Source organism: Panicum hallii, chromosome 1 (genome assembly GCF_002211085.1).
Source record: "Panicum hallii strain FIL2 chromosome 1, PHallii_v3.1, whole genome shotgun sequence".
Taxonomy (NCBI): domain Eukaryota; kingdom Viridiplantae; phylum Streptophyta; class Magnoliopsida; order Poales; family Poaceae; genus Panicum; species Panicum hallii.
The window spans coordinates 52985690-53000100 of NC_038042.1; the positions used below are offsets into that span (position 1 = coordinate 52985690).

A 14411-nucleotide genomic window follows, 5' to 3' on the forward strand; every position below is an offset into this window, starting at 1 on the left:
CCCTTCGCGGGTCACCAGCCCACCTACCAGCATTTAATGCGGTAGTTGGGCCGGGCGCGCCCAAGTCAAAAAGAGCGGCCTGCCACTGACACACGGGGCAGGTAGGCTGACACCACGGTAAGCCTGCCTGATCTGAAGGCGGCCGTCGTATCACCGTGCACAGTGCGCGGACTGTGTACAGTCCCGTCACGGCGCTGCGCGCGTGATGATGGTCTGTAATAGGCAAAGCCAAGGCGTGCGCTGTAACAGTGCACACGCAACGGGTCAGCGCTGCTTCACCGCCTGACGGGAGGTCCCATCCTAACAGTGACAGCACGGCTTCACTGTTATGCAACGCTGACGCCGGACACTGTACAAGACAAGGCTGTACACGGCCATATACTGGCTAAAGATACACACATCAACTTCTCGATCGAGAAGACTACGGAGAGGAGCTTGAGGAGATGACCTCCATACCTCTCATAGAACAGCTCCTGTTGGCCGGGCCCACCTGTCGGGGCCCCGCTCAGTGTAAGCACTCCCCTTGGACTATAAAAGGGAGAGTGCACTCCTTAGAATGGGGGGTTCAGATACATAAGGACTAGTCCAGCCTAAGTTCTACCCAAGGCTCTCACAGTCAATACAATACCATAGTGGACGTAGGGTATTACGCTCCGGCGGCCCGAACCACTCTAAATTCCTTGCGTCCTTCCTGTGTTCATCCGCACACCGATCGAGCGCTCCTAAGTCTCCTCCAAACCCATCCTTGACTAGGATTAGGCGGGTGCTTTCCGTCACCCGGCTGGAGAATTCCTCCGACGGTACGGTATACCTAAACTCAAGAAAACATAAAACAAAGAATTTTCTCCGCTTGCAACACTTTTCTTGATCTGGTACCGTTCTCCAAATTTGAATAATCGTCGAGTTTCACTCCTTTTCTTTTCTCCTTTTTGGTTTCTTTGACCCCTGCTCATTATACTCAATTAAAACATTAGATACTCATTTATGTTATTATTAATCACCAAAATAGGTCATTAGGCCTAAATGCACTTTCAGAAGCCTGGCCAGCAGCTGCCTCGATCTTCTGGGCAGGCTGGGCGCCGTCGCTTGCGGCGCCCTGCTCGTGGCCCTAGCTAGCGCGGCTGGCAGGCATGCCCGCGGCTCCCTGGCTAGCGGCCATGCCCGCGGCTCCTCCCTGGCCGGCGGGCATGCCCACGGTGCCCTGACTCGTGCGACCCGCGGCCACGCCCGTGGCGCCTCCCTAGCTGGTGGCATCCTAGCTGGTGCGGCCGGCGGCCAGCACCGACACCACCCGAGGTGCCCTACTCTGCCGCGGAAGTAGGGTATCCTGCGCCGGCACAAGCGGATCCGCCGTCGGGACCTTGTCGAAGCCGGCTATCTCCATTGCCGGTGGTGGCCTGTGCTTGGAAGCCGGCGCCCATGTCCCCACCACTCTAGGGTACAAGGAAAGAGGAAATCTCGAGGGATATTGACGGGTCCAGGACCCGGGGACCCCAGTAGGCCCACTTTGTGCTGTTATTCTGGATGGTCTAAGATCACGAGCGGGTCAAACAGGCACTCTCCTGGGCCATGACTTTTCCCAGGCCGTCAAGGCCCACGGTTCCGACCGGCCGGCCAGTCGGCTAGAGCCTTGGCCCGCATCCCCGATCGACGGGACAACCAAGGCCTAGGTTCGTACTATGGTTCCGATCTAAGACGTCAACCAAACTCTACCACGTACGTGTCACTTTCCCCGACCGATGAGGTCGGGGGCCGGTCGGACCTCACACACCGACCGTCCTCGTGGCCAGGTGCTGAGGATGAGGACGGAACAACCAGAGTCAACTACCGTACAGGGCCAACCACTCCCCCCGTGGCGGTTACAGTCTCTCTAACTGCCGCAGCAGGAGGACACTGTTTCACCTGCCCGTCCTCGTGAAGGTCATCACGACACGGCGGACACGCCTCCATCACAAGGAGTGATAGAGCGTAGCGCTAGGGACGGAGCGTGACTACCGTACCGTACTTATCGTCGCACGCTCGCCCCCGACCGACGGAGCATGACGCACAGGGATAAAATAAGACGGCCGCCCCGCAACGCAGCACTTGAACGGTGGTCTTCGGACGGCCCCGACTGACAGAGTTGGTGGCCCCGACTGGTGGAGCTGACAACCCCGACCAGCGAAGAAAGTAACACTGTCCCTTTCTACCTTACCCTTTCTACCTTTAGTTCCCCTGTAATAGGTGAAGGTCATCCGCCTAGAAAAGACATCAGAACCTTAGACCTCGATAGATCTCGATCATACTACATCATCTACATGCAAGCTTGTAACTCCGCAAACTCTCACGAGTATCTAGGCTCAAGCAATACAACAGACTGTCCTCCGACTGGACGTAGGGCACGATTGCCTGAACCAGTATAAATCTTAAGTCATTATGTGCTAGGCCACATCCGATCTCGACGCGCGATACACACTTCGAGTTGGTTCAGTTGCCGGCCATTACCGGAACCTACATGTATTTTAGTATTTTTGCGCGCGCCCTATGTGCTGGCTCACAGCAGCTGTAGATGGATAGAAGTGCCAAGAACCAAAACGAAATTCATTTTGAGGTCAAATAAGCAACTTCACTTGAAAAAGGGCCAAAAATCCAAGCGCAATGTTTGGGGCCAAGGAACTAATTTACTCCTAGCTTGAACACCATGTGTTTGGATGAGGGGGAGTAAACCCTGTCACATTGGATGTTTGGACACCAATTAGAAGTATTAAATATAATATACAAAACCAATTGCATAAATGGAAGCTATTTATGAGACAAATTCATTAAGTCTAATTAGTGCATGATTTGATCATGTTGTGTTATAATAAATATATACCAATGATGGATTAATTATATTTAATAGATTCGTCTCGTAAATTAGTCTCTATTTATACAATTGGTTTTTTAATACCTATATTTAACCCTTCTAACGAGTATCCAAATTTCAATGTAACTGGACTGCACCTGATTCCGGCGGATCGAAACATGGCCTAGTCCGTGACGATTTCTTTTCAGCTTCGGCAGATGCAACCACACTGCAGCAAGTAGTTTCTGTCTTTTATTGTCCCGATGAAATCTGATCACCAGCTCGGAGAGACTGTTCAGCAATCAGCGTAGAGCACTGTTGCCTGGTATCTTTGGAAACCTGGAGTTTCGGCCCGTAGTTGCGTGTGGCTCTCCCTGGATCTCCTGAAAATCATCGGAACTGTACGCGTACCTGAAACAGTATCTTCGTATCCGCAGCCATTTCTGCATGTGGACGAGGTGAGATGAGCCTAGAAGCTACGCAACTCGCGAAGGATTAGAACATGTGCGTTTATGATTTGTGTGTGACTGCAAGGTCGGAATAAGATCCCAAGTCAATGCATGCAATTAGCATCAAAAGCTGCCTTTTGGACCTATTATTTTTTCTCCCATGATGATGAGTTGGCCAACTTGACAAACTATACGCGCTGGCTAAAAGCCTTAAAGTGAAAGGAACAAACAACATATCAAGCGGCGCAGGGATGCCCACTTGCTCCCACTTCAATTATTTGCGTCCACGTCATCCCCCCTTACTCAAAGCATGGAATCTTTCCTTATTTTACAGGGACAATCAATCCCTACTCCAAGCAGCAAAAAAGCATAACTGCTCAGTAGTGCAGTGCCTTTCCTCTAATCAAGGCCTCCCGCTGTTCTTTAGAGTTCGATGGAACAATAATAGAAAAAAAATCCTTTTTATTTTCTTGCTATTTATCTCTCAAGTGATATCCTGTTGAAAAAAGTCTACATAACCCGCCTAATTATTTATGGCGGACTACTTCACCTACAAACTATAAAATCGGATATTCCACCCTCTGAACTTTTCAAAACAGGTCAAATGCAAATAACCCCTCAAATGGTTTTGGACGGTGGTTTTGCTATAGTGATGAGGTTTTGTCTTTTTATTTTTATTTATTTCCACTTAATCTTTACAAAATTATAGTAAATCATAGAAAAATCATAAAATAAAAAAAATCCAATTTTGTTGGTCTCCATATGAGTAGATCTAAACAGTGAAGATATAAGATGGTATGCTTTAGTACAAAGTTTTTGCTGTAGCTTTAGATCTATGCTTTTTTATAATTAATTGAAATAATTCATAGCTGTAGCTTCTATGGTCCAATTGTGGTAAAAATTTTATGGTTGGTAAATTATTATATGCTTGAACTGTAGTAAAAATTTCATACTCATTTCATCATGTATAACTTAGTTATAAATAAAGCATAAATTCGGAGCATAGATTTAATAAGTATAAACCTAAATAAATCTATAACTAAGTTATACATGATCCAATTAGTATAAAATTTTTATTACAGTTCAAGCATATAATAATTTTTCCACCATAAAAATTTCACCATAATTGTACCATAGAAACTGCAGTTATGAATTATTTTAATTAATTACAGAAAAGCATAGATCTAAAGCTATAACAAAAACTGTGTACAAAAAAAATACCATATTATATGTTCAATGTGTAGACCTACTCATGTGGAGTCCAACAAAATTGGATTTTCTATTTTATAATTTTTCTATTATTTACTATAATTTTTAAAGATTCAGTGAAAATAAATAAAAAAGAAATTGACAAAACTGTGTCTAATTTGGGAGGTTATTTGACCGGTTTTTAAAAATTCAGGGGATAGAATATCTAATTTTATAGTTTGCAAGTAAAGAACTTCATTATAAATAGTTGGGAAGTAATATAGATTTTTTCCTATCCTGTTCCATTTATGTACCAACTACTATGGGTCGGATACACTATAGAGGATACTGTATGTCGGTATGCCTCAAACTTCACGGCACAGGTGAACTGATCTTGGCATCTTGGGTTTGATGCCTCGATCCCTTGTGCAGCTGCCACGGAAAATTTGGCCGATCCCCAACGAGTAGCTGCCAGCAACTGAGACCAAGGTATCGTAGGAATCGCGACTTCCAAAACGTGATGGCCATGGACGCGCGGATTCGCTGCCGACATGCCGGTTTTCGGCCAGGGCGGCCGTGATGCTGCTCCACCGAATTGTTCCTCGCCAGCTGTGTGTAAAAGGCATCATCGTCGCACACGCGCGCCCACACACACACACAAAAAAAAGAGAACGAACGAAAGCTAATGAAATAACAGCACGTGGGGAAAAAGAACAGCGTGCTGGGGGGGAGGTAATAAGATGTTTCGGTTCTTCTCATTATCCGAGTCTGGAAGTCGCCTCTCTGTGCTTTAAAACAGCTGGTCAACACACGATGCCATTCTTAATCTTCATCAACTGAAGACGACGTTAACGTGGATTGGCCGTGCCAACCTGCTCCGGCACCTAGTGTTCTGGAGAGTTCCAGCTGGAAGGCCTGAGCCCTAATAACGGTTGCTTGGATAAGGACTCGATTCTAAGTACAGGCTCACATCGCTGTGGGTCTCTGACAATTTGGTTGAGCTGAAAACTTCTGTCAATTTTGGCAGTAAAATCTTTGCTTGTGGCATTTTATGCGTTATAACCGTATGTCACACCAATCGCTGACAATTCTAACCGCAGAGGGCAAAGTAGGACAGTCCAGCTGCGTTGCCTCACAAGTCACAAAGGGCAGGACAGTAATTAGCGCCGCGGGAGGGAGACGGCCCCGTGAAGACGTCCTGCAACCACAACCACCCCATCTACCAGGAAAAAAAAGTGCAATCAAAACCCACGCTAATCCACAGCTCTAATCCGAGGATTGGTGGTGCGGTTGGATTAGCGACCCCCAAACGCCACCCGCGCTCGGCAGTACAGGTGGTTATCGCTTATTAATATCGCCCGCACTTTTCCTTTCCTCTCCTTTCATCCTCCTCCCCTCCCTCCTTTCGCCGTCTCCCTGGCGCTTCGCTCCTCCGCCGCTCGCCGGAGCACCGCCGCGGGCGCTGCCTCCTTTCGCCCTTGCCCCCCAACGCCTACGCGGTGCTCCGCGGCGCCGGAGTTCGGGAGTCGGCCCCGTAAGCTCGGGACGCGGGGCGAATCGGAGCAGTAGCGGGCGCGGATCGGAGCGCGCGGGGACGCCGGTAGCGGGCTCCGCAGGGGAATGTGGGTCCCCGTTTGAGGAGGTCTCGGGCCTGGAAGCTGAGGCGAGATGAGACGGTGAGTGATCGACGGGTCTGTGGATTGCTGATCGGGAATCGGTGGTTGGGTTTGTTCGAGATGGTGCTTGTTGCGTGAGAAGTTCGGTTTCTACGGAATTTTGCGCAGGAAGATTTCGAGAACTGTTTGATTCGTCAGAATTGGCTCGGCTTTCTGGACTCTGTTCATGTTTTTGCCAGGAATTTTTGGTAAATATTATTTTGGGCCCGTTTGATGCGTCCGAGTCTACACAATTGGCGTCGATTCGGAAGTGCGGTTTCGTGTGGAGCTAACTCAGGAACTCTGGCGGTTCGTCGTCGGAATCCGTTCTAACCCTTCGTGAATTTTGTGTTTCTGCTGCAAATTATGTTTTGGCAACTGTTTTGATACACTGGGCTGCAGTGCCTGTATATTTGGGCGCTAATTTCGCGAGTTCCCGCGCACGCCTCGTTCCACGTGTTCTGTAGCAGCCCAACCCGTAGTTTCGCATGGCGTCTCGTAACTCTCTTGCTCTTCACGCCCCTTTCCTTCCCGGATGACGAATTTGCTTCGGATGGCGAAGCCTGCCTCTATTTATTGCAGAACTAAGCCTAATACGGCAAACATTTAATTTCATGGTTAGTTTTGAGGTGTTCCTGAATTCGAACTGTTCCATAGATTTGACCAATTTCTACAAAGGATTTGACCACTTCAGTTGCTATTTTCGCCCATGTTTCTGCTATACTACGTTGATAGGTTTGATATGATGTGAGTCTGTGGGCTATAACTCTAGGTGCTTAATTTGAACTCATTTATTTACGTTAACTGATCTGGAACTGATCTGAGAAGAAATTGAAGTATATGGATAGTTTTGACAGAAACGTTTTCCTGTGTTTTTGTGATTGAGATGGCACAGAGTTGTTGATTCCCTGGATCAACAGGAGAGTTTGACTTATTACCTTAATACTACTACATGTATTCCAGGTATCGCCACCTGCGTGGCTACAGTGCCTTTTATGGTGTGAACAAATTCAGTGACCGCTCACCTTTTGTAGAATTCAGCCCTGACCTTTAGGCATATAGACTGGTGTGGAAAAGAAACACTCAAGTGACAGTGTGACACATGTTCATGAACTACTTATTTATATTTGTACAATTAGACTCTCTTGTTGGGTCGAAATATTCTGTTTACATGAGCTCAGACAAACTTTTTACACTATGTCCACTTCACTTTAGTTTGGCATCTTCCATTCCAATGCCATTTTTAGTTATATTTACTATTTAGTAACGAAATGTGTATATGGTGCTCTAGAAGGATTAGTAATTGTTTTTTCTTGTGTGCCCAGATCAAGGAGGTCCATTCTGTTGAGCTGGGGACTGGAAATCATGAGTTGATTTAGTCATTCTGCTCAGGGTGTTTAGTTGAAGGACCGATGCCTCCAGGATAATGGCAGGGAAGGATAGAGTTACTCTGAAATCCGTGTCATGCGGGGCAAGGTTGCGCAGGAGTTGTGATGCATCACTGGGAGAGGGAGGGTCCATGAGAGACCCATTCTTGAAGCACAGAGTAAAGAAGTTTGATCTATCTAGCTTAGATTGGATTGATGAGATTCCAGATTGTCCTGTATTTTCTCCATCAACCCAAGAGTTCGAGGATCCAGTGGTTTATCTCAGCAAAATTGCCCCTGTGGCTGCAAAATATGGTAATAGTTGCTTCTCTGTATCCTTTATTGATTAACTTCTTCCAGGTAACAAGGTCAAGGGATAATAATGATGGTAGACAGAGAACTAATGATATATGTAGTTGCATGAAAATGGAATGAAGAAATCAGCAATAGAAGTTTCTATACTTGCACAATGGGGCCACTTCGTCCCTAAACTACTTGATTGTATCAAGTGGCGAATTATTCAAGTCTAGGGACCTGCCAAGATAGTTTTGAATTTTAGATACCTAACTACCTAAGTAATGCCACCTGCTAGTTTTGGCATCTCGGATGCAATTTCCACAAAACAAAGCAAAGCCAGTGGCCTTTCTGAGACATGCCCCTTAATATTTGCTCATGGAACAATGTGCTCAGAACTGAATCATATAGCTTCTTCGACTGCAGTATTATGTGTTCGTAGTCTTTACCATGTACTATGGGACAATGATTTTCCGAGTTTATGTGCCTTCTGGGAAAAATACTTGAGCCACATCCCAGACGTGGAACTGTTCACAACTTTGGTCATGGATATTTAAGTAAGTTTTTGTGAATGTTATATTGCTGTGACCATGTGCATTTTCCCAGGTATATGCAAGATCGTTTCACCTGTCTCTGCTTCAGTACCTGCTGGTTCTGTACTAATAAAGGAACTAGGTGGGATTAAGTTTACAACCAGAGTTCAGCCTCTCCGTCTTGCTGAATGGTCCAAGGATGACAAGTTTGCCTTCTTCATGAGTGGAAGGTTTGTATGTCCATTGATATTGCATTACTGCATGGCATTTTTTATCGTCAATATTGCATAACATGTTCGTATTAATTATCAGAAAGTATACATTTCGGGAGTTTGAGAAGATGGCAAATAAAGAATTTGTTCGAAGATACTCTAGTGCTGCTTGTCTTCCATCAAGGTATATGGAAGAGGAGTTTTGGCATGAAATAGCATTTGGCAAGATGGAGTCTGTTGAGTATGCATGTGATATCGATGGCAGTGCGTTTTCTTCTTCTCCTAATGACCAACTTGGGAGAAGCAAATGGAACTTGAAGGTACTTCTTTTGTGTCCCAGTTTTTTACTTGCCTATTTAGCTGTATCGGTTGGATATAGTCTGCTGATATTCTGTGTTATGACTCTCTGCTGAAACTAGTCTTAATGTGATATACACTTTGAATTTATCTCTAATCATGTATTCATGTTATAGTAGAGACCAGTCTAAAATAAGAGGGACTAGTCTATCTTATCTGTTTTGAGTATTTGGCAAACAGTGGGCACATGCTTGTACTCACGGAGTCCACATTCCTGCAGTTATTTCTTTGTCAAGATTTCTTTCTTTTGATCATTTGGTGATCTTGTTGTCTACATTCTTGCAATGATTGTTTTGTTCATGCTTTGATCCAGAGATTCTCACAGTTGCCCAACTCTACACTCCGTCTTCTCAGAGCAGCAGTTCCAGTGAGTATACTGCACTGATGAATTTCCATCCTGTCTTTTTGTCTTTTTCAGTTACTTACATTTTCTATTATTTCAGGGAATAACAGATCCAATGTTGTATATTGGAATGCTCTTTAGTATGTTTGCCTGGCATGTGGAAGACCATTACCTGTACAGGTGCATGATCTGTAGTTTTTGTCATGTTTGCACTTTCTACTGCCTATTCTTGCCAATGATTGTATGATATTGCTCACTGATACTTCTGTTGTTCTCATGTGAGTTATCATTTTGCCAGTATTAACTATCACCACTGTGGTGCCTCAAAAACATGGTACGGTATTCCAGGCGGTGCTGCTTCTGATTTTGAGAAAGTGGTACGTGAGCATGTCTATGATCACGAAATTTTATCATGTGAAGGGGAAAATGCAGCATTTGATGTTCTTTTGGGAAAAACTACAATCTTCCCTCCAAATATTTTGCTGCATCATCAAGTTCCAGTCTATAGAGCCGTACAGAAACCTGGAGAGTTTGTTGTAACGTTTCCCCGAGCTTATCATTCTGGTTTCAGCCATGGTAGGACCTCTTATGCAATTACCTGCAGTCATTTACTTTCCAAAACTATCGTACATCTCGAATCTTCTATTCTATGATTTGTAAACATTCACAACCCGCTGGACAAATTTCAGGTTTCAACTGTGGGGAGGCAGTAAATTTTGCTACGGGCGAATGGTTTCCTCTGGGAGCTGTTGCTAGCCAACGTTATGCACTTCTGAAGAGGATACCAGTATTACCTTATGAGGAGCTTCTTTGTAAAGAAACAACACTTGTTGCCAATGAGTTTACCATGTCTGATCGTGAAGATATTACATTAACTGGGGATACACGTATACAGAGCTGTATGAAGGCCCCTTTTGTGCAGTTGATGCGGTTCCAACACCGTGTTCGTTGGTCGCTTATGAAAATGGGTGCTCGCACGCACTACAAAGCAGACATTGACACAACAGTTCTCTGTGGGATATGCAAACGGGACTGCTATGTAGCTCACATTATGTGTAACTGCAGAGCTGATGCAATTTGCCTTTGCCATGGTAATGCTTTTTTATCACTTATTGCAGATATCTACTTTTGAGATCATCTTGTTTACTTGGTTACCTTGTTTTGAAGAGGAAGACATTAGGAAGTGCCCTTGCAGCTGTGATCGTGTTGTATTTGTGAGGAAAGACATCTTTGAATTGGAGGCATTATCAAAGAAGTTTGAGGAGGAAATTGGAATACTGGATGAAGTAGGAAAATGGATGTCTCAAAGTGATGGGTCTAGCACACATCCTTGCTTGTTCGACGGCATTAACCACAATTCTAAATACTTCCCGTATTGCAAGATCCAAATAGATTCATCTCCTGAAATTCATACCTTTTCAGAGATAGACATTCTTGGATATGATTTGAATAAGCCATATCCTACAGCATCAACAATAACTTTTGCACATGGACCCCATGACTATACTACACAAAGTGATGTATGACCCCTAACCTTGTTTGTATTTGTGCTTTCTTTGTGCATTGTTGGGGCAACTTAAAATTTTTTGTTACTTTATTTATACAGGAGTGTACTAGTTCTAACCGAAGAACCTTCTCTAGATCATGTCCTGAGAATGGAACAACTAATTCTTATCCTTTATCTACTACTGATGAAGCATTCTCGTCTGACAAATTGGCTGCACAAGATAGTGATGATTCTGACTATGAGGTATTTAGAGTCAAGAGACGGTCTACCATAGTTCTGGAGAAAAGATGTTCAGAAGATGTAACAACAAATTTAACTGAGAATCAGGTAACTATATATATATTTTTTGTGAATTTTCTTACTCTAAATGCTACCTTCTCCATTCAAGAGTGAATGGCACTACAGTATGCTTGTAGCCATTTTGTTTTAACTTTGACAAATATTGGTTTGAAGGAGAATTGGGGAACATTGCATGAGAGGTTAAGACAAAAAATGGGCTGAGAGAATATTGGGAATAAAATACATAGGAACTTATTTGCTTCATTTCCAGATAATGCCCCTTCCTATTTCTGTTAAAAATGTCCCTTTCTATGATGATGGACTTACTCAACTTCTAATCTACCGTGGTCCCGACTCAATCCAAGGACTGAGTTCGTTGTCTTCGACTACAGTTAGACTTCTTATGGGGGTTTTTCCTATCCACGTTGATTTTGTTGCCCGAAACACAAAGCTTAGTTTCACATCAGGTCATCTCAGCATTTCGGAGGAGAAAAAACATGAGAGGAATTAAGAAATCTGGGGGTTACATCTGAGAGATACATAAGTGTGCCTTGGCCACATAGACTGGCAATTCTTATTTGTGTTAGATTTCAACTTCTTCGTCCTCCTGGACATCTTGCTATGCACTAGCATTGGACTTTGGTGCCTGGATATGTGTGCCGCCCTTACAGACAAGCGTGATTGCAGCATCTCCTGTGTGAGCCCAAGTCCACAATTTTGCACCCCTTCTAGACAAGCAGGCTCGCCTTTTAGCTGCAGGACCTTTCTGACTCAACTTATTGTTTGTCCGACACTTAAACATCCTGTTTTTCGTGGATCTCAACATCTTATTATTCCTGGACTGTTATCCACTAGTACTGGACTCCTGCACCTGCGCGATTGTGCTGCAGCATGCCAACATGTTGCTGCTGAACTTGCTGTGATTCGTCCACAAGACCACAGCAATGTTATTTGTCACGAATGGGACCTACCTTAATACATAATTTACTTATCTGAATGGAGGGTTATTATTTTTTAACCTTTTTTTACTTATGTTGATACAATTTGTTGGACTTACACAATGGACCTGGAACAGTTTGCTATTGATATGCTTGTTTTAGCTTTGGATTCTTAAAATAAGAGAAGCTATAGATTGTGGGTTATTCTTAAAAGATGTGAAACTGGTGGGATGCAGCTTGCAGATTGTGGTGTAAGGGGGTTTGGATTGTAACAATCTGCTTTTAAAACATGCCCCTGTTTGTTTTGACTTCAGCTTTTTGAACCACAATCCACAGTCCGAAGCTAAAACAAGTAGGCCCTTAGTCAGTTGTGCTATTATTTTCGGAACCTCATTTTTTGAGTTGTATATAATTTCCTTTCTTAACATAAAGATTAATCACTTTATACCATTTCTTTTATCTGCTTCACGTCTCCAAGGGTTTATTTATGTATGATAGAATTGTTGGAAAGGCTTACATGGTCTTGACTGTAACTGTTATGGGAATTGATCAATCAAAGCCATGGTCATGCATGTACAATGCTCCTAACTGCTAAGCTTCATTGCAGAAATTATTTGCAAAATGATAACTAAACCTAAACAACTGAATCAAGGAGCTTCTTCCAAAGACACCCATAAACATGGAGAGACATGATAACAAGGATACCTTGTCATAAATAGCAAACCAAGTTAGTTAACATGGCGTTTTCATTTAGTGATTAAACATTAGACAAATGCTCAACCCTTTTTTTTCCATAACTTTTAATATTTACCTAAACTCATTCTACCTATTCTCTGACTAATGGCTTCTTCATTGTTGCCAATGCTAGGTTTTGAGACGGTTAAAGAAAGCCCGTTCAGATGACAGACAAGAGAGGAGGGCAACAGAAGTATCCTTTGGTGCAAGAAGTCACAGTCTGCATATTGAATCACATTGCGTCGACTCGGTTTCTGGAAACAGAGATAACTTCGTCAATGGAACCAAATTGAAGATGATACATCAGTTAGATGTAAATATCGTGGAAGATGAAGTCGGTTTCAGCCAGAAATCTAATGGTTGCAGTTACCAATCCCCATCTGTAGATCTTGGGCCAAAACGCTTGAAAATTCGTGGCCCATCCTTCCCGAGCACAATTTCTGAAGTGGAAATATCTTACAGATTCCAGGAGGACAGAGACATGGCTAGTCAGCACACTCAATGAAGTATGCTGCTATTGGTGCTAACTGCTAACACCACGTAAGTTAACATCAATCGTAGCTTCTGGAAGATGAAAGCTCCTTTTTTGTTGGATGGTTCAGAACTGATTCTTTCTACAGGCCTACAACAGAGGCACTGTTATGACTGGATTAATGATTCTATTGCCGGGCCACCTATGTGGCATGGGACATGAAAGCTATAGGCAGACAATTTTTCTGATCCTCCTTAGTTGCACATCTTCACTCATTTTTCCATTTCTTGTAGGTTTTCCACTGTGAAGAGGTTAGTCTACTACTTTTAACAATTACTTTCATTCTTTTTCCACCACAGATACATACGTACGTAGAATGCTTAAATAGATCCACATACAAAATGGATATTGTACATTTATAATGAGTCAGTCTACATTCTACTGGTCTTTCCTTCTTCTTTTTTTGTAATCTGGAATCGTTGCATTTTCTTATTCTTGTGTCATTGTTGGTACTGGTACATTTGTCCCCAGATATGTTGATAACTTTGATATATAAATCGATTGATGCTGACAGGAATTCACAACCACTGACTGTCATGTTGCATATGCAACAAAGTAGATGCTTTGTGATAATGTTAAAGGTCATGGAAATGCTCGAATCAATCATGTTCTATGGAAAGTGGGTATAACAGAAGGAATAAAGGAGCAATTCAGTCGCAACTCCTTGCTCTTAGATCCTGATCTGCTTAAATCTGTCATATAAGATTTACTTTCTCTTATAAGTTTATTATATATTTTTTTATTACCCAATTATTTTAATTTCATTATATATCTGATTTTTTTATCTAAGTAGGTAATTTGACTTATTGCCCCATATAAGTGGCTTCCATTTGTAAAATGAATTCGTTCATTCTAATTCACAAAGACTTCAGGTAGTCTAGGTAGAAATCACTTGTGTTTCTTGTCTTTATACTTTTACAAAAAAATCCAGCATATTAGGCATTAAACATCATATAATTTCCTTTGCATAACATACTAAATTACTCTGTCTTGGTGGGACAAGCACAATTGCCCAGTGCCCAACTTCTTACTTTCATTTACCCATGGACCATCATCTGCCCCACCTGTTGAGAAACCGAAAACGCCATGAGGGCATATAAGAGCTATTAACTGGACAGTTTGGTATGATTTTTCCACAACTATCGTGGCTTTCCGTCAGTAAAGAGCTAGTCCTTCGCGAAAAGCTAATGATAGGGTT

The 14411-nt window shown here is 43.3% G+C and overlaps 1 protein-coding gene across 4 annotated transcripts; it reads left to right on the plus strand.

Moving 5' to 3' along the window:
* The first annotated feature begins 5856 nt into the window (after window positions 1–5856).
* On the plus strand, window positions 5857–13740 carry LOC112889450 (lysine-specific demethylase JMJ706-like). Of its 4 annotated transcripts, none has more exons than XM_025956111.1 (12): window positions 5857–6137; window positions 7442–7798; window positions 8384–8540; window positions 8623–8842; window positions 9193–9246; window positions 9323–9402; window positions 9521–9798; window positions 9912–10313; window positions 10390–10742; window positions 10829–11056; window positions 12815–13221; window positions 13302–13740. In XM_025956111.1, the coding sequence occupies exons 2-11, from the start codon at window positions 7543–7545 to the stop codon at window positions 13184–13186; spliced, it is 2400 nt and encodes a 799-aa protein (XP_025811896.1). In that variant the 5' UTR covers window positions 5857–6137; window positions 7442–7542; the 3' UTR covers window positions 13187–13221; window positions 13302–13740. The 4 variants fall into 4 exon arrangements, with proteins under 4 accessions (XP_025811896.1, XP_025811903.1, XP_025811887.1 ...); XM_025956118.1 differs by having other exon boundaries at window positions 13447–13740; XM_025956102.1 differs by having other exon boundaries at window positions 12815–13740.
* Window positions 13741–14411: the final 671 nt, after the last annotated feature.